The 21,960-nt window shown below is 38.7% G+C and overlaps 1 protein-coding gene across 2 annotated transcripts in view; it reads left to right on the forward strand.

Moving 5' to 3' along the window:
- Window positions 1-21,960, forward strand: part of C12H1orf87 (chromosome 12 C1orf87 homolog) — an 88,563-nt gene that overhangs the window by 48,404 nt on the left and 18,199 nt on the right. For both annotated transcript variants that reach the window (XM_010370665.2, XM_030913188.1), the window contains exons 8-9: window positions 6,088-6,185; window positions 21,006-21,070. In XM_010370665.2, coding sequence (XP_010368967.1) covers window positions 6,088-6,185; window positions 21,006-21,070 — 163 coding nt within the window. The remainder of the gene's footprint in view (window positions 1-6,087; window positions 6,186-21,005; window positions 21,071-21,960) is intronic.

Here is a 21,960-nt window from a genome sequence, read left to right on the forward strand (position 1 = left end):
TGAGGGTCTCACTTCAAAACAGCCTAAGAAAAGAGAATCTTCCCACAGTCAAGTGATGGCCACATTGAGGTCTGGTTATCAGGGCAGACCTTGAATGTTCATCTCCCCACAGCCATCCCTGAAAGCTTAACTTTATGGTTCAGATCCAAAGAAATGGGGTACATTTTCCTTGAAGCTGGTCTGCCTTTCATGAGCCATCTGGCATCTCTTAAGACATCTGGAACTCACTCAGAGCATAATACAGTTCTGGGAGGCATGTAAAATAGAATTCTGTTTCCCCAGAACATGAGGCGAATTGAGGCCGAAGGGACATTGGAAACAAGAAGCAGCCACTATGACACCTCTACTCCCTTACTCCTTAGCATGAGACTTCAGAGTGGACAAGGAAAGGTTATGACTGAGTTAAAAGGTTTTTTGTTTTTTGTTTTTGTTTTTTTTTGGGGGGGGGTGTTGTTTTGGCCAGTAGCTCTGAATTTCCTTTGGGTGCAGGAGAGAGAATCACAGACTATGAAAGCTATGCACTTTCTCTCCAGAAAGATTTTTTTAAAAATTTAAAAGCACATCCACACAGCCACCATTTCAGAGGGTTCACAAATCATCTGTAACTTCCAAGATAAATAAATGCAGTTTTAAAGGATATTCTACGGGTCTTGTCACTAAAATCAATGGAATTTGACCATATACAAAGGTCAGTATAGAAGTATATAAAGTATCTGCCATCTTCATTCTATGGACTCACTCATCCTGTTCCTCTAGCATACCTTCAACACAATGATGGTTTCTGTCAGGACTGCCAAGGTAATGTGGATGCACATTCATTTATTTCTTAACTTCCCTGACCATTATCCAAGTCAGGTGTAGATTCAATAGGGTTGTAGAACCTAAGACATTCTGTGCATGCAGGCTCAGTTTAACCCTTTTACATAATCCATATTCTTCAGCATTTGAACTCATCCTCTTTCTGCTTCACAGCACAAACCCCTCCCAAATTGCTCCCAAACCTGCCTCCCAGGAGGAGCTAGCTAGAACATAGGTTGTTTTAATTACTCTTTGCTTCATTTTCATGTAGCTTCCTCATCAGCAGGAGGGAGTCCCCTTACTGACATAGACTGGGTTTGTGAATGTGAAGTTCATTCTTGTAGCAAGACTCTACCTAGGACATGTGTTTAAGTGGACCAGGACTTTAAGACCTCCTTCTGTAGTTTGTCAGGTTCTATTTTCATATTTAGTGTTTTCTATAACTGTAAGCTCTGCCTTAAAAGTATAAAAAAGATTTTTACTAACTTTGAATCTTTCTCCTCTTCCAATGCAACAGCCACCTTTCTGATCAATATGGCGTATTTAATCCATTCTTGCATTTGACATAATAATTACTCAATGTGTTCTGGGCATTGAGGTAGGCATTGAGGACAACAAACTTTTATGGTTTGGGCTCCTGAGTTCTCCAGGAGCTCAGGGGAAAGGCAATGTTTCAAATACGTGATCACAATTCTGTGTGATAGTGTAATGACGGCAGTGACTTTGAACACAGAGAAGGAACACCAATGTGCCCTCACCTGAAAGCTCTCCAGAGGAGATGATGTAAACACTGAATCTTAGAGGACAGGCAAGTTTGGCAAAGAATGAGGGGACAGGGCGGCTGAGCATGGTGGCTCACGCTTGTAATCCCAGCACGTTGGGAGGCTAAGGTGGGCAGATCACAAGGTCAAGAGATGGAGACCATCCTGGCCAACATGGTGAAACCCTTTCTGTACTAAAAATAAAAAAATTAGCCAGGCATGGTGGCACACACTACTTGTGGACATGGTAGTCCCACCTACTTGGGAGGCTGAGGCAGGAGAATCGCTTGAACCCAGGAGGCGGAGGTTGCAGTGAGCCAAGATCCTGCCACTGCGCTCCAGCCTGGGTGACAGAGGCAAGACTCTTTTAAAAAAAAAAAAAAAAAAAAAACCTGGAGACAGGGGAAGAGATCGGAAAGTGTGAAAGTGTTCTCGGTAGAAGTCGCAATGTGAAAGCACTGACATGACAGCATGGCTAATTCAGGAAACTGTAAGTCCTGCTCAAGTCAACTTTAGAATGGAAAGTAGGAGCCAGTTTATGAAGGTTCTTTCAGAGGACCATGAATTTCATACTGAAGGTCCAAAGGAACCATTGAAGGATATTAAACAAGTGAATGATATGATCAGATTCAAATGGGAAAAAAAAAAGAGCATTCTAATCGAATTTGGAGAATGGATTAGAAGCAGGCAAAACTGGGGGCAGAGAGACCTTTTAGAAGGCTGTTTCAATCATCCAGGCAAGAAATTATGAGGGTTTAAGCCAAGGCAGTACCAGGAGGGATGTAGACATCAAGGAGGTAGAAAAGCAAGTCTTGATGACTAATTGGATAGGGGCCCCGACTTAGGAGAAATAAAGAATGACTTCCAAGGTTCTGGCTTTGGCAACTTGATGGACAGTGGTGCCATTCTCTGAGATAGGAAACAGAAAAGGAGTAATTGAGAGGAGTAGAGGAAGGAGTGATGAGTTCAGTTTTGAACATGCTGATCTGGCTAGAGAGGTGAAAACTGAATAGTGATTTAACACTTTTCAATATGGAGTGGAATTCTTAGTAGTTAAGATTACCCAAGGATGTAATGGCAAGTGAGAATGGAAGAAGGCTGAGGAGAGCACTCATTGCTAAGGAGTAGTAAACAAAGAGAAGCCAACAAAGGAAATTCAAAACAATCAAAGGAGACATAGGAGTGGTTTAAAAAAAAAAAGCAAAATGCAAAGAGAGTTTGGAGAAGGGTGGCATGATCAACCATGTCTCATGCTGCAACGAGATTATCTATAAATAGGATTGAAAAGTATACATTAAATTTAAAACCATGGAGATTCCTAGTAATGTGGTAAACATAGTTTAAGCAGAATGAAGAGGTAAAATGCAAATTGAGCTATCTGTGGGAAAAGAGGGAGCTGAGACAGTGTGCACTGCTCTTTCAAGGAGCATTTTGGGGAAAGGAATGTTTATTTCACATGTAATTTTTAATAACAGATATTTTATTTACTTCGGGTTAAAAACATTTCCTTAATAAACAGAAGAAACTACATAGAAACATTTTCTTACCAAAGGTCCTCATTATGAATATTGATGTTTTAAAGGATTTTAATAATAATCGTGACGAACATGGAATTGCTGTGATTTTCTGGTAGATGTTTCTGTTGTGCCTCTATAACTGGCAGCAGTCAGTTCTTAGCAGCTATTCTGTTCCTAGAATCAGTCTGCTTCTAGGAACCCTGATGTACTATTTCTAATATGCTGTTCATTTTAGCCTAAAGCAAAACTCAATGTTGCCAGAAGTAAGTGATCTGTTTTTAGAATAATCTCTTAATATTGATGTTCAAAAATACATCAACATGTTCTAATCATGAAGATAGTTCAGTTCTTATTTATGGAGTAAAATGGCCTAGCGTGACCAATCTCTGACTCTTGAACTTTATTTTTTTGCCAATCTCCACTCAGGCATATGCCACTCTTCAGTGAATTCAACTCATGCATTCATGGCCTCTTTCACTCATATACACATTTATTAAATAATTATTGATCTTTTATTTTTCAATACTGTGCTAGCCAATGGTGATAAGAAAATGAATGAAACCCAATTCCAGTCCTGAGTAAGCCACCGCCTTGTAGAAATGCTCAACAAATAACAGCTAATTACTGCCCAACCTGAAAAGGGATATGATAGCAGAATGGATAATGTCAAAATAAATGCTGCTTCTAAAAAGCACCATGCTTTTTCTCACCCATATTTACACATTCTTTTCCTCTGCCTGGAATGCCCCTCAACTCCTTATTCTTCTAGCAAACTCTATTTACTTTTTCATGATTCAAATCAATCTTTTTTTTTTTCCTCTTTTAAGCTTCCCTGACATTTCTCCTCTATACATAGGAACATGCAAGTTTCAAATCCAGATTGGTTGTCTTTCCTTTCATACAGACAAATGAGGATGAGCTTTTTGTTGTCATTTTAAAATGTTGGTTTTATGATTATTCAAGTATGGTGAGACCAACAGATCAGAAAATGAGATGATCGCTACTGAAAAGATAGTTTGTTTCTCATGGTTGCTGAGAGGAGAGGGCACCCCACACCCTGCACCGCCGGGCCACACCTTGCAAGGCCAGAGGAAGCACCAGGTTCTGTCAGGAGGCAGAGAGAATGAGGGGAATGTGAGCATGAGACTTTCTGTGGGTTTTCAGGAAGGAATGGACAGAGCATAGTAAGCAAGCTTAGGATTGGCTAGCTTGCATAACCAGCAGGCTCTGTACCTGACCCCAGGGTGGTTAGAGCAGGGAAATAGTGGCTCTGTGAGCACATCAATAAAATAGATGGTTGGGGTATGGGCTTTGGATAAGTTGGTTAGGTGATAAAAGGCACACTTCAGGAAGGGCAGTCTCTCCACGGTCAGCAAAGCCCCACGAAGGCTGAAGTATCAGTATAAAAAGATAGGTTTAATACGGCACTACACTGAACTTCCTCTAAAAATAGTAACAGTGACTAAAAATACAGGTCAAGTATCTCTTGTCTGAAATATTTGGGACCAGAAGTGTCTTGGATTTTGAATGTTTATTGGATTTGGGATCGTTACATATATGTAATGAACTATCTTGGGGATAGAACTTCAAATCTAAACATGAAATTTATTTTTGTTTCATATATCACTTATACACATGGCCTGGAGGTAATTTTATACAATAATTGTAATAATTTTGTGCATGAAACGAGGTTTGTGTTAAATACTAATGTGTAGAATTCTGCACTTGTGGTTTCCTGTCAGCACTCAAAAAGTTTCAGATTTTGGATTTTTGGATTAGGAATGCTCAACTGTAGTTATGTTTGTACTAAATAGCTATTTTTAGTAGCTGCTTTTTTTATATATTTATTTACATAGTTATTATTAGAAATGTCCAATTTAGTGTAAATAGTCCACACACTAAACTCGACATTTGTTTTTTCCTTCCATCTCCCCTTCCTTCCTTGATACCCTGCTATTTCTCTCTCCCTTGTTTCCTCTCTTCTTTCTTCTTCCATTTGTCTATTTTCCACCTTCCCTACTCTCCCCTCTTCTCTCTTCTTTCCTCTCTCCCTCTGCTTCCTCTCTCCTCCCTGTCTTTTCTTTATTTCATCAAATATTAATCAAATGCCTACTAAGAGCCAGGCACTATTCTAAATGCTAACTTTATCATGAAATCCTCACAGAATCCTGGGAAGTAGGAAGTACTAGTCTAGTTTAGTAAATGAAGCTGCAGCTATAAAAAGGTTAAGTAACTTCCCAAGATCAGAGAGATCACAGGAAGCAGACCTGTGCTCAAATAAGGTCTGTTTGATTTTATCATTTATATGTTTAACCATTATTCTAAATGTACAACAAAAGTTACTACACCCTAAAAGTTTGAAATATTTGAATCTAAGTGTCACTTACCCACCAACCTGAGAACTGAACTAGTTTGTACTAGTTCAGAACAAGATTTAGAACATATTATGAACTTGGGAAACTTCAATGACACCTCATTCATTCATTCAACAAATATTTATCTGAGCATCTGGTTTCTAGACTAAGTTCCATAACTTATTAGCTATGTGACATTAAGGAAATACTTAATTTCTCCAAGTCTTTATTTCCTCATATATAAAATGTAGATGGTAATATTAACCCCGCTAATACAACAAGCTTGTTTTGCAAATCACAATGGATGAAACAAAAACATTTAGCAATTCACCTATATAATGAAGTATGCATAATACAGAGGTGTTGACTACCCATTCCATGGCTGATAAAAATGTAAGATCAGCATTTCAAACCCCAGTGGCTGCTGAGTAATGAAGTATACCTGTGTGTCAACTGAATAAAAACTTGCTGGTAAGCATTCAGGTGCACATTCTTGTCCTAAATGATATCCTAAAGGATACCTCAATGGTAGAATATACTGCTGGGTATTAATTCTTTGTCAAAATAATATAGCTTCTAATTATGAGAAAAATATTAATCGTATCCTATTGAAACATTTTGTATCCTAGTGAAATCTTTTTTTTTTCAAACTTGTAGGTCAGGGCTATATGTGGGAAGCATGGATTGTATCTGACCCTGAGCCTGCTGGAAACATTGCTTAACTATCAAGATTTGGGTTACCAAAATGAAATAAAGTAAGTCAACTTTTGCTAAGAACTGAATGCTTGTATCCACCACCCCTTCCCCAAATGTTATGGTAAAGCCTTAACTTCAAATATGATGGTTTTTGGAGACTGGCTTTGGGAGGTGATTAGGTTTAGATGAAGTCATAAAGGTAAAACCCGCATGATGAAATTATTTTCTTTGTAACAAGAGGAACAGACATGAGAGTTTCCTGTCTCTTCCATGTGAAGATACAAAAGGTTGCTATCTATAAGTCAGGAAGAGGGTCCTCACCAAAAACTTAACCTGCCAGCACCTTGATCTTGGATTTTCTAGACTCCTACCTAGTGAATGACGTTTTGTGAGAGCAGCCCGAATTTTTTATTCACCCTGTCTTCTGTTAGGATACCAAACACTAGATCTGTCTTTAGAGTAGGAGTTCTGTGTGAAGCGATCGATTTCATCACTTGATAGAGTTAAGAAGGTTTGCTTTTTTTGTGACCAAAGGGTCTTCTTTGCTGTAGAAAAACAAAGCAGGAAACTTCCACCTACAACTATTACAGACTATCAGGGACTAGATTTACCATTCCACCTTTAACAACTAAAAATATATGACAAAAATATAGGACAAAATATGTGAAGCAGTGATTCTCAGACATCGAATGGCAAGCAGCACAGAACAGTGACTCCTGGGAGAAGAAAAACAAAGCAAGTGAGCCTAGCTCATTGCATAGGAATGGGGAATTCAAGCAGAAGCCAGCATTCTCCCTGAGTTAAAGCGACAGAGTTTCGAGTTCAGGAAGGCCAAAAAGACTAAAATGCACAGTACAGAGGAGTAGAGAAGTGAGAAATCCCCAGGGAGCCCTCTCTGGAGATTTCTGAGAGTTACCCTTAAATCTTCATGTGAGTGCTGGCTAATGTATCCATATGAGGCAACTACCCAAGGCCAGGGAAAGTAACACCAAAAGAAAGATGTAGAAACATTATTAGATCTCACATAGGATTGGGAATACTTCATGTTTCCACCAGCTAGTGAAGAAAATCTCCTACCACATATGGCATTGAGTAGAAACCTTAAAAAAGTACAGCATTGTAATGATGGTGCCAAATTACCCCAGACAAACTCAACAAATCTTAAAAGTCTAACAAAGCTTGAAAATGATCAAAATGTTTTTGAGCAACTTAATTGTATCTAAGAACAAAGTCACCCAACTTCAAAGGAACAGAAAATTTCGATCAACAATGCAAAAATCATAGTTTCTAAAATGTATGCAAAAATTGCTGAGCACAAAAAGAAGCGGGAAAAGTAGGACCTATTATTCAGAGAAAAACCAGTTAATACAAGCAGATTCCTAAACAACACAGATAATACAATTAGTAAACAAGCATGTTAAAAGAGCACTTACAAATACACTTCACCTGTTCAAGAAGGCATAGGAAGATGTGAACATAATGAAAGGTATGGAAGATTAAAAAAGATCCAAATACAACTTCTGGAGATAAAAAAAAATACAATGTCTTCTCTGGTACAACATGCAACCCCAGTGTAATAATGTGAAAAACCCTAAACAATTCACAAAAGAGACATTCTACACAATGCCTAGCCGGTGCTCCACAAAATTGTGAAGGCCATTGAAAATGAGGAAGATCTGAGAAACTGTCCCAGCCAACAAGAACATAAGAGGACATGAAGACTAAATGTAATGGGATAGCCTGGAGGGAATCTGGAACAGAAAAGGAATATTAGGTAAAAACTAAGGATATTGGAATTATGGACTTTAGTTAATCGTAATGCATGAATATTGGTCCATTAATCATAGCAATAGTATCATATGAATATAAGATATTGACCAAAAGGGAAACCAAGTATGAAGCATGTGAAAATCCTCCATACTACCTTAAATTTTTTCTGTAAAATTTAAGACTACTTGGAAAAAATAAGGTTTATTTTAAAAATACAATACCTGAAAGAAAAATGTTTGTTATGGAAGCAATGGAAGATAATACACACAATAACAAATAAGTGAGTGTGACGACACAGATATAGACACTATGTAAAATAAAACTCAGTGTGAAAAAATGAAGGAAAAACTAACAGAGCATCATTGGGTCTTGTGACACCAGCAACCTAATACATGGGAAACTGGAGTCTCAGAAAAGGAAGAGAAGGATGAAGGGAAGAAAAGTATGTCAAACAAATAATAGCTGCAATTTTTTTCAAATTTGGGGTAAACTATAAAGACGTGGACCCAAGGAGCTCAATGAACTTCAGACACAAGAAATTTGAAATAAACCATGCAAAAGTTCATTGTGATCAAATTGTTTAACCCAGTAGTAAAGAAAAAACCTTAAAAGCACACAGAGAAAAAGACAAATTATAGTAGGCTTCCCTTTTCTGTGGTTTCACTTTCTATGACTTCAGTTACCAATGGTCTGAAAATATTAAATGGAAAATTCCAGAAATAAGCAAGTTATAAATTTTAAGTTGTGCACCATTCTGAGCAGCATGAAGAAATCTTATTCTGTCCTGCTTGGTTCTGCCTGGGACATGATCATACCTTCATCCAACATATCCATGCTGTATATGTTACCCCTGTGTTGGTCACTTAGCAGCTGTCTTGGTTATCAGATTGACTGTCATGGTTTCACAGTGCTTGTGTTCAAGTAATTCTTATTGTGCTTATTAATGGCCTCAAAGCAAAAAAGTAGTAATGCTGGCAACTTGCACATGCCAAAGATAAACTGTAAAGTACTTTCTTATGTAAAAAGGTGAAAGCTCTCAACTTAATGAGGAAAATAAATGTATGCTGAGGTTGCTAAGATCTACGGAAAGAACAAATCTTCTGTTTGTACAATTGTGAAGAAGGGAAAAGAAATTTGTGCATAGGACATATATAGGGTTCAGTACTAGCTGTGGTTTCAGGCATCCACGATGGGTCTTGGAATATATGCCATGTGGATAAGGGGAAACTACTACAATTTCTTTCTCAAATTTTTGGTAGAACTCACCAGTGAACCCAACTGGGCCTGGTACTTGCTGTTTTGAAAGATTATTAATTATTGATTTAATATTTAATTAGCAAATCAACTCATATCCAGAATCTGGTTCCCTGTCACCCCCTCTATTGTTACTTAACAACACCCATCCACACTACCAGTATCTTTCTCCTGGATTTCTGTAATAGCCTCCTAACTGAACTCTGTTTCTACTCTTATACCTAATTTATCCTCACTTCTGCAGCTATTGTAATCTATTAATAAACCTAAAAGGGTTCACATCATTACTCTTCTCAAAACACTGCAAGAGTATATTATTACACGTAGAAGGCAAAAAAAAAAAAAAAAATCAAAGTCCTCTACACGAGCTGCTCCCCCATCACTTCTCTGGCTCCATCCAAAATTTCCTTTCCCTAATCTGTTCCAGTTACACCATGCCTCTTTTCTTCCTCAAACACACCATGCAGACTTCAGCTTAGCACCTATCCTTTGAATGTTCCCACTACTTTGAAAGCTCTTCCCACAGATACCCTTATGCTAACTCCCTCACCTTCTTCAAGCTTTTGCTCAAATATCTCCTTGTCAATGAGACCTACACTAACCACCCTATTTAAAGCTGTGGTCCCCATCCTTTGTTCCCCTTAAGCTAGTCTCCTTTTGTTTTCTTTTATACACTTATTAACCTCTAATGAATTAGGTAATTTGCTGATTTTTCATCTGTATAGTTATTATCTGTATCTCCCTGACAGATAGTAGATGATAGTGCCACGGGGAAGAAAAGGTCTTTGTTTTATTCACTGATGTATCCAAAGTGTCTAGAGCAGTGCCTGGTACATAGTAAGTTCTCAATAAATATTTATTGACTTGAACTGAATTGGGGGTTGGGGATACATTGACTTGAACTGAATTAGAGGGGTGATCCCTCAAAATATTCTCAGGGATGCAGATACATACATAAATTCTTCTCAGTCCCTATCTCATGAGCAACTTGAAGAAGGCCTTCCTTACCCAATTTATCAAAATCAGGTCCCTTGTGCTGTACTCTCTCATGGCACCCAGTCATTTTATTTGCTAACACTTATCACTATTTGTAATTATGTGTGTATTTGTGTTATTTGTTAGTTTAAAGTCTACATAGTGATCTCCATGCTAGCAAGGGGCATGACTATTTTCCTCACACTATATTTCCAACATCTAGCCTAGTACTTGGCTGTATTAGTCTGTTCTCACAATGCTATAAGGAACTACATGAGACTGAGTAATTTCTGAAGAAAAGAAGTTTAACTGACTCATAGTTCTGTAGGCTGTACAGTAAGAATGGATGGGAGGCCTCAGAAAACTTACAATCACAGTGAAAGGCAAAGGGGAAGCAAACACGTCTTACCATGGCAAATCAGGAGAGAGAAAGAGAGACAGCGAGGGGGGAAGTGCCACAGGTTGTTTTTGTTTTGTTTTGTTTTGATTTTTTAATTATACTTTAAGTTCCAGGGTACATGTGCAGTTTTAAACCATCAAACCTCATGAGAACTCACTCACCATCATGAGAACAGCATGGGGGAATTCGCCTTCATGACCCAATCACCTCCCACCAGGCCCTTCCTTCAGTACATGGGGATTACAATTTGATGTGAGATTTGGGTGGGGACACAGAGTCAAACAATATCATTCTGCCCCCAGGTCCTCCCAATTCTCACGTTCTTTTTACATTTCGAAACCAATCATGCCTTCCCAATAGTCCCCCAAAGTCTTAACTCATTCCAGCATTAATGCAAAAGTCCAAGTCCAAAGTCTCATCTGAGACAAGGCAAATCCCTTCTACCTATGAGCCTGTAAAATCAAAAACAAGTCAGTTACTTCCAAGATACAGTGGGAGTACAGGCATTGGGTAAATGCTCCCATTCCAAAAGGAAGAAATGGGCCAAAACAAAGGAGCTACAGTACCCATGCAAGTCCAAAACCCAGCAGGGCAGTCATTAAATCTTAAAGCTCCAAAATAATTTCTTTTGACTCTATGTCTCACATCCAGAGCACACTGATGCAAGGGGTGGGTTCCTAAGCGTCTGGGCAGCTCTGCCCCTGTGGTTCTTCAGGGTACAGCTCCTTTGGCAGCCTTCACAGGCTTGCATTGAATGCTTGTGGCTTTTCCAGGTACATGGTTGAAAGTTGTCAGTGGATTTACCATGCTGGGGTCTGGAGGACTGTACACCCTCTTTTTACAACTCCACTAGGCAGTGCCCTAGTAGGGACTCTGTACAGGAGCTCCAGTACCACATTTCCCCACTGCACTGCCCTAGTGGAGGTTCTCCATTATGGCTCCACCCCTTCAGCAGACTTCTGCCTGAATATCCGGGCATTTCCATACATCCTCTGAAATCTAGGCAAAGGCTCCCAAACTCTTGCCTTCTGCACATCCACAGGCCCAACACTCCATGGAAGCTACAAAGGCTTGGGGCTTGCAGCCTCTGAAGCCATGGCTTGAGCTGTGCCTTGGTCCCTTTCAGCCACAGCTAGAGCTGGAGCAACTGGGATGCAGGGCACCATGTCCTGAGGCTGCACAGAGCAGTGGGGCCCTGGACCCAGTCCACGAGACTAATTTTCCCTCCCAGGCCTCCAGGCCTGTTATAGGAGGGGCTGCCAAGATCTCTGAAATGACCTGGAGACATTTTTCCCATTGTCTTGGCTATTAATATATAGCTCCTCATCACTTATGCAAATTTCTGCAGCCAGCTTGACTTTCTCCCCAGAAAATGTGTTTTTCCTTTCTAACTCATAGTCAGGCTACAAATTTTCCAAACTTTTTTGCTCTGCTTCCCTTTTAAACATAAATTGCAATTTTAGACCATCTCTTTGTAAATGCTTATGACTATATATTTTTAGACACAACCAGGTCACATCTTGAATGCTTTGCTGATTAGAAATTTCTTCTGCCAGATACCCTAAATCACCTCTCTCAAGTTCAAAGTTCCACAGATCTCTAAGGCAGGGGCAAAATATTGCCAGTCTCTTTGCTAAAGCATAGAAAGAGTGACCTTTACTCCATTTCCCAAAAAGTTCCTCATTCTCATTTGAGACCACCTCAGCCTGGACATCATTGTCCATATCACTGTCAGCATTTTGATCAAAACCATTCAACAAGTCTCTAGGAAGTTTCAAATTTTTTTCCCACATCTTCCTGTCTTCTTCTGAGCCCTCCAAAATGTTTCAACCTTTGCCCATTATCCAGTTCGGAAGTCACTTCCACGTTTTCATGTATCTTTATAGCAGTGCCCCACGTTCCTGGTACCAATTTTCTATATCAGTCTGTTTTTACATTGCTGTAAGGAACTACCTGAGGCTGGGTAATTTATGAAGAAAAGAGGTTTAATTGACTTACAGATTTACAGGCTTAACAGGAAGGATGGCTGAGAGGCCACAGGAAACTTAACGATCAAGGCAAAAGGCAAAGGGAAAGCAAGCATACCTTACCATGGCAAAGCAGGAGAGAGAGAGACAGTGAAGGGGGGTGTGCCACACTTTTAAACTATCAGATCTTGTGAAAACTATCACGAGAACAGCATGGGGGAAGTCTGCCGCCATGATCCAATCACCTGCCACCAGGCCCCTCCTTCAACATATGGAGAATACACTTTGACATTAGATTTGGATGGGGACACAAAGCCAAACCATATCATTGCCACATGATAGGTACACAGTAAATGTTTGAGGAATTTACTTATTCATTTATTTAGCAAGCATTTACTGGGTACCTACTACATACCAAGCACTACTCTTACACACTAGGAATATAGATATGAAAAAAACAAAGCCCCTTTCCTCATGAAACTGATATTCTAATGGGAAAGATAAACAATACCTAAGTTAGAATATATGGCATATCACATGGAGCAATACAGGAAAATGAAGGGTAAAGGTTATGAGGCACGTCAATCAATGAACATATGAATAATAAGGTTATGATACTGAGCTTAGTCAATGAATTTCCACTGTGCCAGCTTTGGACATGACAGTCTGCCTTCTTTAAAACCTTGGGGGTGGTTGGATGAATGAGAGGGGTGTGGCTAAGCTGGAAACACAGAAAACTGAGGTAAGAGCTGAGTATAAAATCACAAGGCTAAAATTAATACCAAAAAGGCACCAATCTAAAGGAAGAAAAAGCAAGTATCAAAGCTCACATTATACCTACACATAGTAGAGACTCAATAGATGTTTGTTGATTAAAAATTGAGATCCAGAACCAAGATTCCAAGAATTAGGAATATGAGACCAAGAGAAAATGGGGAGCAAATAAGGTTAGGCTACTTATCATCCTATCAACACTCTCAGTTTCTCACTGTTTTTGTGCAGATCAGAGAAGCACACTGATTTCTTTACTCACATGTCTTTGTCTTTTAAATGTTCAAGGATATCAAAACCATAAGAACTAAAAAAGAATTGCATTTATAAGAAATAAACCTGTTTCATCCCTTAACAGTCATTGGCTAAAGCTTCTTTTGTTGAATTAAATCCATTTTGTTAAGGGCTTTGTATGCAAACCTATATCCTTAAGAGATTAAAGATGCAATTTAGACACACATTTTAGAAGCTGAATGCACGAATCATTATTATAGTACATATTGTCCATTAATCTGCTGTTCAATTGGGAACCCATTTGGAATGTGGCTGCTTGCTAATTAGCAGTATTCTAGTGCTGAGCTGCTTCCTGACTAAATGTCCTTTAGAATCAATAAAACATCAGGAGGGATTATGGTGATGTGGGATTAGCCCCATCTAACCAAATAAAATGAGTTGTGTTTCCTCCTTAAACTGTCATGTTGTAAGAGTTGACGAGAGGAGCAATTTCACAAACCCTGTTACAAAGTTGTTGTTGTTGTTGTTTTAACATGGAGATTTGTTTTTTTTGCCATTTGCCTACCAATTAGCAGAGACATTAGTGAATGACTGCCAGGATAAGGCGATTTTGAGAAAGACTTGATTATGATTTCAAATCTCTACTCTGAATCACCCTTATGTAAAATGAGTTCAGGTTGTGTTGGATGGAAATTATTATCTGTGTTCTTGGCCAGGAACATGTAAATCAGAATTAGCATTTAATGTTTCTGTGTGACTCTGCAATAAATGGTAATTAAGGAGGGCAGAGAGAGAACAGGAGGCAAACTAATACTCTAAAATTGTATTGGCAAAATTAAATGCCTCAAACCAGTTTAAAACACATGCACACGAGCCAAATTGTGTTGGGGGAAGGGATAAATAATAAAGCTGCTATGGAAGCTTCATGAATAGAGGGGAGCAATTGACACAGTCACAAGTAGGACTTATCATACACATCTGGCCCATTATTGAGAGTGCAATTAAGTTGAAAAAGACTGGTTTTGCTAATCCCAGGAACAACCAGAGGATTTTAGAAGATGAAGGAAACATGAGATGTCTGATTCAGCAATTACTTATAAAGGGAATAGGAAAAGTGTTAGGTAGCAAGCTATTAGAGATATAGTATAGATCTGCCCGTTGGCTGTGCCTTAGAAATCAGACCTGCTGCCTTTTCTCTTCCAGAAAATAATAATAAGTGCTTTATAAATATTAACTCTTTTAATTATTGCAACTTTACCATGAAGTAGGTATATTATTTTTCAAGTGAGGAAACTGAGGCACAGAGGCACAGAGAGACTAAAACCAATACACAAGTAATAAATGAATTCATCAATAAGGCTAAGTCAAATGTAGGCTCTCTACCTTCAGTCTCGGCTCTTGGTCACTACACTACACTGGGTCTCCTACAAGTCCTATGAAACTCAGTTTATAAGATAATGGCTAGGCACAGAGGCTTTAGCCAAACTGCCTAAGTTCCAGAGCTGGCTTCACCCTTGGGCCTGATGCTAAACAGAGTTCTGGATTTCAGTTTAGTATCTCTTGCCCTCTTCTCCAGGACCCAGGAGGAATGTAAGGTATGAATACCAAAGAGGGAAACATTTAAGCTCCAGGGGCAGGTATTATCCAAAGAAGCCCAGAGCTTGGAAGCAACCTTTCCTTACCAGATCACATGGCTTAAACAACAGAGATTTATTTTCTCACAGTTGTGGAGGCTAGAAGGACAAGATCAAGGTGTCAGTAGGTTTAGTTTCTTCAAAGACCTCTCTCCTTGGCTTGGCTAACTCTCAAAAGTTAGGCTTCTTTGACTCTTCCTTCTGTTAGGGCTGTTAAAGGCTGAATTGTATCCCTCCAAAGTTCACATATTGAAGTGTTAATCCCTAGTACTTCAGAATATGGCTATATTTGGAGGGCCTTTTAAAGAAGTGATAGGCTGGTTATGGTGGCTTATGCCTGTAATCCCAACACTTTGGGAGGCGGAGGTGAACAGATCACTTGAGGTCAGGAGTTCAACACCAGCCTGGCCAACCTGGGAAAACCCTGCCTCTACTAAAAATACAAAAATTAGCTGGCATGGTAGCGCGTGCCTGCAGTCCCAGCTACTCTGGAGGCTGAGGCATGAGAATCGCTTGAACCTAGGAGGCAGAGTTTGTAGCGAGCTGAGATCGTACCACTGCACTCCAGCCTGGGTGACAAAGTGAGACTCCATCCCCCAAAAAGTAAAAATAAAGAAGTGATAACTGAGTTAAAATGAGACTGTTAGTTTGGGTTCTAATCCAATCTGAAGGGTGTCCTTATAGGAAGTGGACATTTGGAGACACAAAGAGACACCAGAGATGTACGTGCACAGAGGAAAGACCATGCACAGAGAACACAGCAAGAAAGTGGCCATCTGCAAGCCAAGGAGAGAGGCCTTGGAAGAAACTAAACCTACTGACACCTTGATCTTGGACTTCTAGCCTCCAGAACTGTGAGAAAATAAATTTCTGTTGTTTAAGCCATGTGATCTGTGGTATTTTGTTATGGCAGCCTGTCTGAGACCATTTGGACTGCCATAACAAAATACTATTGACTTGGTGGTTTATAAACAACAGAAATTTATTTCTCAGATTTCTGGAGGTCAGGAAGTCCAAGATCAAGACACAAGCAGATTTAGTGTTTGATGAGGGTCCACTTCTTTAGAGACAGATATTTTTTTCACTGTGACCTCCTATGGTGAAAGCAGAAAAGGGTCTCAGGCCTCCTTTATAAGAACACTAATCCCATGCATGAGGGCTCTGCCCCCCATGGCCTAATCACTTCCCTAAGACCATAGCTCCTAATACCATGGGAGTGAGGATTTCAGTACATGAATGTGGGGGAGATATAAACATTTAGACCATAACACAACCCCGGCAAACTAATATAGTCCCTAAAGGCTAAAGGCCTCTTCGGTAATCCTCCTGTCTGACTCCTCCTTCTGGCATATTTTGTTTCCCTTGACTGAAGTAGAGGATTACAGGATTCTGAAGGCAATTCTTCAAATCATGGGACTTAATTTCTGATCCTGGCAGTCTGAACAGAGCTGACTCTTTATCAATATTCTATACTATGTCTCGGCTGAGCTTGGTGGGATTTGTAGGAGCTAACCAGGTAAGGGACACGGAAGAGTATTTCAGAGATAAGGAGCAGTATGTGCTGAGACAAAAGCCAAGCAAAAATAAGTTTGGAGAACTACATACTGTTCATTATGGCTGGAACATACATTTCAGGAGGCAAAAAGGTAATGGGCTTAGGAGGTGAACACTGGCAAACCTTTTGACTTAAGCCTTCATAACCCTCATAGAACAGCATGCCAGCTGAAACTACCTTCATCAGTATTACAAGGATGTTTCAGTAAAATAGCCTACATTTTGTGTGTTTAGTGCATTTAGGTTTGTTTGGTTTTTTAACATATGAGGCTTTTTGTATAAAATAACATCTGCCTAACAACCCCTAACTAAAATTTCTGTGAAGAAGGAAAGAGACAAACAACATATGAGTAGCAAAAACTGACTAATAGGGACTCCAGTGTCAGAATGTACCAAAAAAATCTTCACTAACTATAAATAAATGGAATGTGGGAAAATAAATGAGTTGCATGCCCCAAGCTGTGCCCTATCCACCTATAAGAAGTGCAGAAAACAAAAAATACTTTATCCCTTCACCACAATCTTCCCCTTGATTTGGGGACCCAAGTCTTCACCAACAAGAAAATTACACAAGTGCTGTTTTCTTGTGCAGCCTGAGCACTATGGTTCCCACGTCTCCTTTCCCTCCCTCCCCTGCCCAAGGATACACACATGTGTACTTAATCACACACAACTCTTCTGTGCCTATTTGGAGAGCTCAACTGTCAAGAATGACAGTAGAAATTTGAAGTAAGCAAGGTGGGAAAGGGAAAATATGACTATGGTGCTTGCATCTGATGAAGGTAATATCTGATAATAAAGTTGTAGAGGTTAGTACAGAGAGGAAGATCACTGTCTGTTGTATATGATGAGGAGCATATAGCTTACTGCACACTATACCAATATGGGGTATGTGATATACAACAAATGTAGCGAGAAGATCCTATCTCTGCCCTATCAAGGTGTACCAGGTGTATACCTAAGAGGCACCAGGAGTAGATGGAAGTTGTCATCTGCCGTTGACTTCAGGTCTAGTGAGCAGTGAGCAAGGCCAAAGGAAATCAATGCAACTCATCTGCTGGGTTGTACCGAACACAAATAGATACTCATTTGAAGCATAAGACCTAATTTTAAAAAAACACACACACTACAAAACATGGAAAGGGAGCCACAATTCTGCAGGCTCCAAATCTCAACAGACCTTTTAAATTGATATACTCTAAGAAAAATTTAGAAAACCATTGATTTTTTTGTAGAGTATAAGAAGCCATGTCCTCTACTGAAATGAATTGGAAAGTAATCAACATAATGAGATTAAAAGGACACAAAAATGAAACTCAAAAAGCACAAAACATGAACAGAGGAAACTAGAAAGAATTTTGGTAAATATGGATGGTTTCAAGGAAACTAAAATTTCCATAGCAGAATTAAGAGGTAACCAGGAATCAATATATAATGTCAAATTTAAGAGGCTTTTACAAAATCTAGAGGAAAATAGCAAAGAAGAAAATGAGGATAGTAGATATAAAAGAAGAAGAATAGAGATTCAACCTCAGAGGCCTTGGTATTGTGAAAAAGGAAACTAGAAAGAATGGAAAAAGAAAGAAAAATGGAAGTCCCAACTGAAGAAACTTTGCAGAGCTGGTACAGCTGTAGAGATTGAAGGGACTCAGTGTGACATAAGCTCAATTAAGAAAAAATGTATGCACATCATTCCAACAAAACTTTTATATTATAAAGACAAAAGCAATTATTCAGGGATCCAGGCCAAAAACCCAATAAAACTAAACCAAAGCAAATAAAGAAAAAATTAATTATAAATGACCAAAAATCAGACTGACATCAGACTTCTGCAATAATAAATGTCAGAAGACACTACAGCCGTGTCCATGGAACTGCAGAGATCACAAAAATATAATTGAAGTCAAGTTACATTATGTTCAGATAGATTTGGAGTCAGGGCATAAATCCTGGCTGTCCCATTGATCCATGTGCCCTTGGGCAAGTCACTTACATGCCCCATAAGATGGTTGTCTCAATTAAATGAGATAATGCACAAAAAGTACTCAGAATATTCACTCCATGCCATTTTAACTTGAAAACCTCAGTTAAAGTGGGGTTTGAAATCAGGTCTGCCTGAATCTAGAATCAGGCTCACAGAACTTGTCCTCCAGTCCTGACCTGTCTGGCTTGACATTGGAGGTTTGGTACCTACTTTTGTTATTAGAATTATAGTGCCTGTTATGGCAACTAGAGCCCACTCCCAAATTTAAGTTGTGAACAGCACTTTGAAGGTCTTGGGGTAATGTAAAGAATGTGGGAGAAAAGAAATATTTTGTTAGAAGGATCTTAAAAATTGTATTGGTCATGTAAGCCCTATACCATTCAAATCAGGCAATATCCAAATTCAATCGTTAAAAAATTTTCCCTCAATCTGATTCCCCCACTGTCAGCATATAATCAAGAACGGGCAGGAAATTTTCTGTTGTCATTTTATGCAAAGGCCTTATCTCATATCATACCTGATATCTGAACACTACCTGATAACTCCTAACATCTCTGAAAAAATACATGTTGTGTAATGTGTAAATATTAATGGATCTAGGTTTTTATTGTTGTTGTTGCTGTTTTATGGTTTTTTTTTTTAATCAAAGGGTCAGAAGGTGCTGCAGCCATAAACCTGGACTTAAAATAGTCTGGAAAGAAATTGCAACAAGTGTAGAAGACAGGAGATGCTTCTACTGTAGTTTATTTGCAGATCTGTGCTAATATCAGATCTTTATATAATTATTAATATTCCTTAAGAGTGCTTGCTACTTCTTGTTCAACTTTCTCTTATCTTCCTAGACCTGCAGCATCGACCTGCAGCATCTGATATAGTCATCAGCTTATCTGACTGGCAGTCCTGCATATCCATCACTTATCTGTCTATTCATGTGCCCAAAGTGGCATGAAACTCTGGAGGCCACATGTTCAAAGCCCAATATCATACTTATCCTGACCAAATAATTCCTCTAAACATTATGTCATATATAGGAAAGGCTTCATGAAGTCTAAGAAAAATAAACTAGTTACTTATTTAACTCATCATTTTATTTAAAGAAAATAAAGTCATATGACATTAGAACTTTTCTTTAAAAACCAAGCCCATATATTTCCCAACTTGCTCTTCATTTTTACTTGACTTCTTCTAATGGACAAGATGGAGAAAGATAAAGATACTTAGTTGATGTTTGGTTGCTAGCAACAGAAACTGTCTTTTGCTAACACAAGCAAAAAGAAATATTTTTAAAGGTTATGAATTAACACAAAATTGGAGAAAAATAAAACTTCAGGAAGGACTAGAACCAAACATTAAGGCAGAGATAGAGGCAGAGACAGTGGGAGAGAGAGAAGAAGCAAGGGAGGGAAGAAGAGAGGAAGGGATAAATAGATTGAGATCACAATGTTGGCTAGGGCAGGGTATGGGACTTTGACCATACCGTAGTCCCGTCTCCACGGTATCCAAAAGGAAACCAGTAGCTGTCACCCCAGAGAAGAGCATATTTATATATAAATGGAGAATGGATGCTGGGCAAGCAAACATAAGTAGTTTTCAATGTCAAAGCTTTGCTAAAGTACTTTTTAAGCTTTAAATTACCTGGTTTTCACTTGCAGACATATTACTCAATGTAATTTCCATTTGGGAATTCACTGACTATTGTGTTCTTGCACTCAGCACCCATATTTATCCCCTTCTATGTTTTTTTCTGTGTTGTAATGCTTTCCATACTTGTGAAGGCTAAAAAGAACTTTTCTGAAACCCTCTTGACACAAAGTTCTAGAACTGTTTTAAGATCTATCAGTGAGATGCAATTTCATGAAATTTGAAAGTCAGAAGCAGTGATGAGAGGCCAGTGGCATGGAGACTGCTTGTTTGTTTGTTTGTTTGTTTGTTTATATCTACAGCAGTAACAACTCCAGAAACTGGCAAGTGTTTGTTTTTCCAGTGGCCAGAAAGCAGTTTGTACTGCCTAATGACAACTTCATAGCTAGGGGCAACTGAGACATCAGCCAGATTTTCCTGGTGTTCCCTGATCTCTGGACCATATCTGCTGAGGTCTGACCCTAAACTTAGCAGCACACTCCAACTTCTGTTCTAATGGCTTTGCAGTAATTTCCTATATCAAAGCCCTTTTTAATAGACATATATAAAGTAGTTTGTTTCCTGCATTGGACCCTAAATGATAGAAGTATCAAAAAGCTTATTCAGTATCACTACCAATATAAACAGAGTTTCACTGGACATTCTTTCAGGGAAATCATATTGATCACCAATTTTTGTTTCCTTTTCTTGCACAGATGGCAGAATTTTGTTGAGATGCTGAGCACAGCTTCTTCTGATTTGTTATCTGATTTGCCTACAGGTGAGTTCCATTATTTTTTGCTCCAGAGAGACCTTCCATTTTTCACAGCTATTGTTGACTATGCTGCCTAGCTTGAGTGGTTTGCTTGTTGGGTTTCATCTCATTTCTCTCAGAAATGTAAATAGCTCCCCAGTGAAGGAAAAATGGGAGTGAGAATCACGTTAATGGCTATTCTTTTAGGCCAGTTAGATCATAAAAGGCACAACTCTCCAAGTTTTATTTTATCATGAGACATTCTCTATGGTAGCCCTTAAAGATGAATGCAGTACATTTACAGACGTTAGTATTATTTATTAGAATTTCAAGTGCACAGTCGCTTAGATCAAAGAAGCTCATAGCTGGGTATTTATTCTATTGATGTCTCAATAAAAAAAAAATGTGAGAGTATATATATGTTTAGTGTAGCTTTTTTGGTAAACATTTTTAAAAACAGAAATAACAGAAAGATCCTTTGTGGACTCTTTAATTAAATTACAATATAACCAATTGATAAAATGATGCAGTTGTAAAATAACATGGCTGGGTTGCTACAGGAAGATTTCCAAGACATATTATTAAGTGAAAATTGTAACGATGCATTGGGGAAAATATTTAGCAATTAGCAAGTTTTAAATATGACAGGTGAAAAAATATGCATTGATATCAATCTGCTGTTGTAGTTTTTCTATTTACTACATCCATCAACCATTTACTGATTGCCCTTTGGATCAAAATCCAAAGTACTAAATGTGTGTGTGTGTGTGTGTGTGTGTGTGTGTGTGTGTGTGTGTGTGTGTGTGTCTGGGATTAAATATATCAGTCTATATCCAAGTGGAAAAACCTAAGAAATCTTACTAGGTATTTCAAGCAGAGAGAATTTACTAAAGGGGATTGGTTATGTAAATATCCAA

This window comes from Rhinopithecus roxellana, chromosome 12 (genome assembly GCF_007565055.1).
Source record: "Rhinopithecus roxellana isolate Shanxi Qingling chromosome 12, ASM756505v1, whole genome shotgun sequence".
NCBI lineage: Eukaryota > Metazoa > Chordata > Mammalia > Primates > Cercopithecidae > Rhinopithecus > Rhinopithecus roxellana.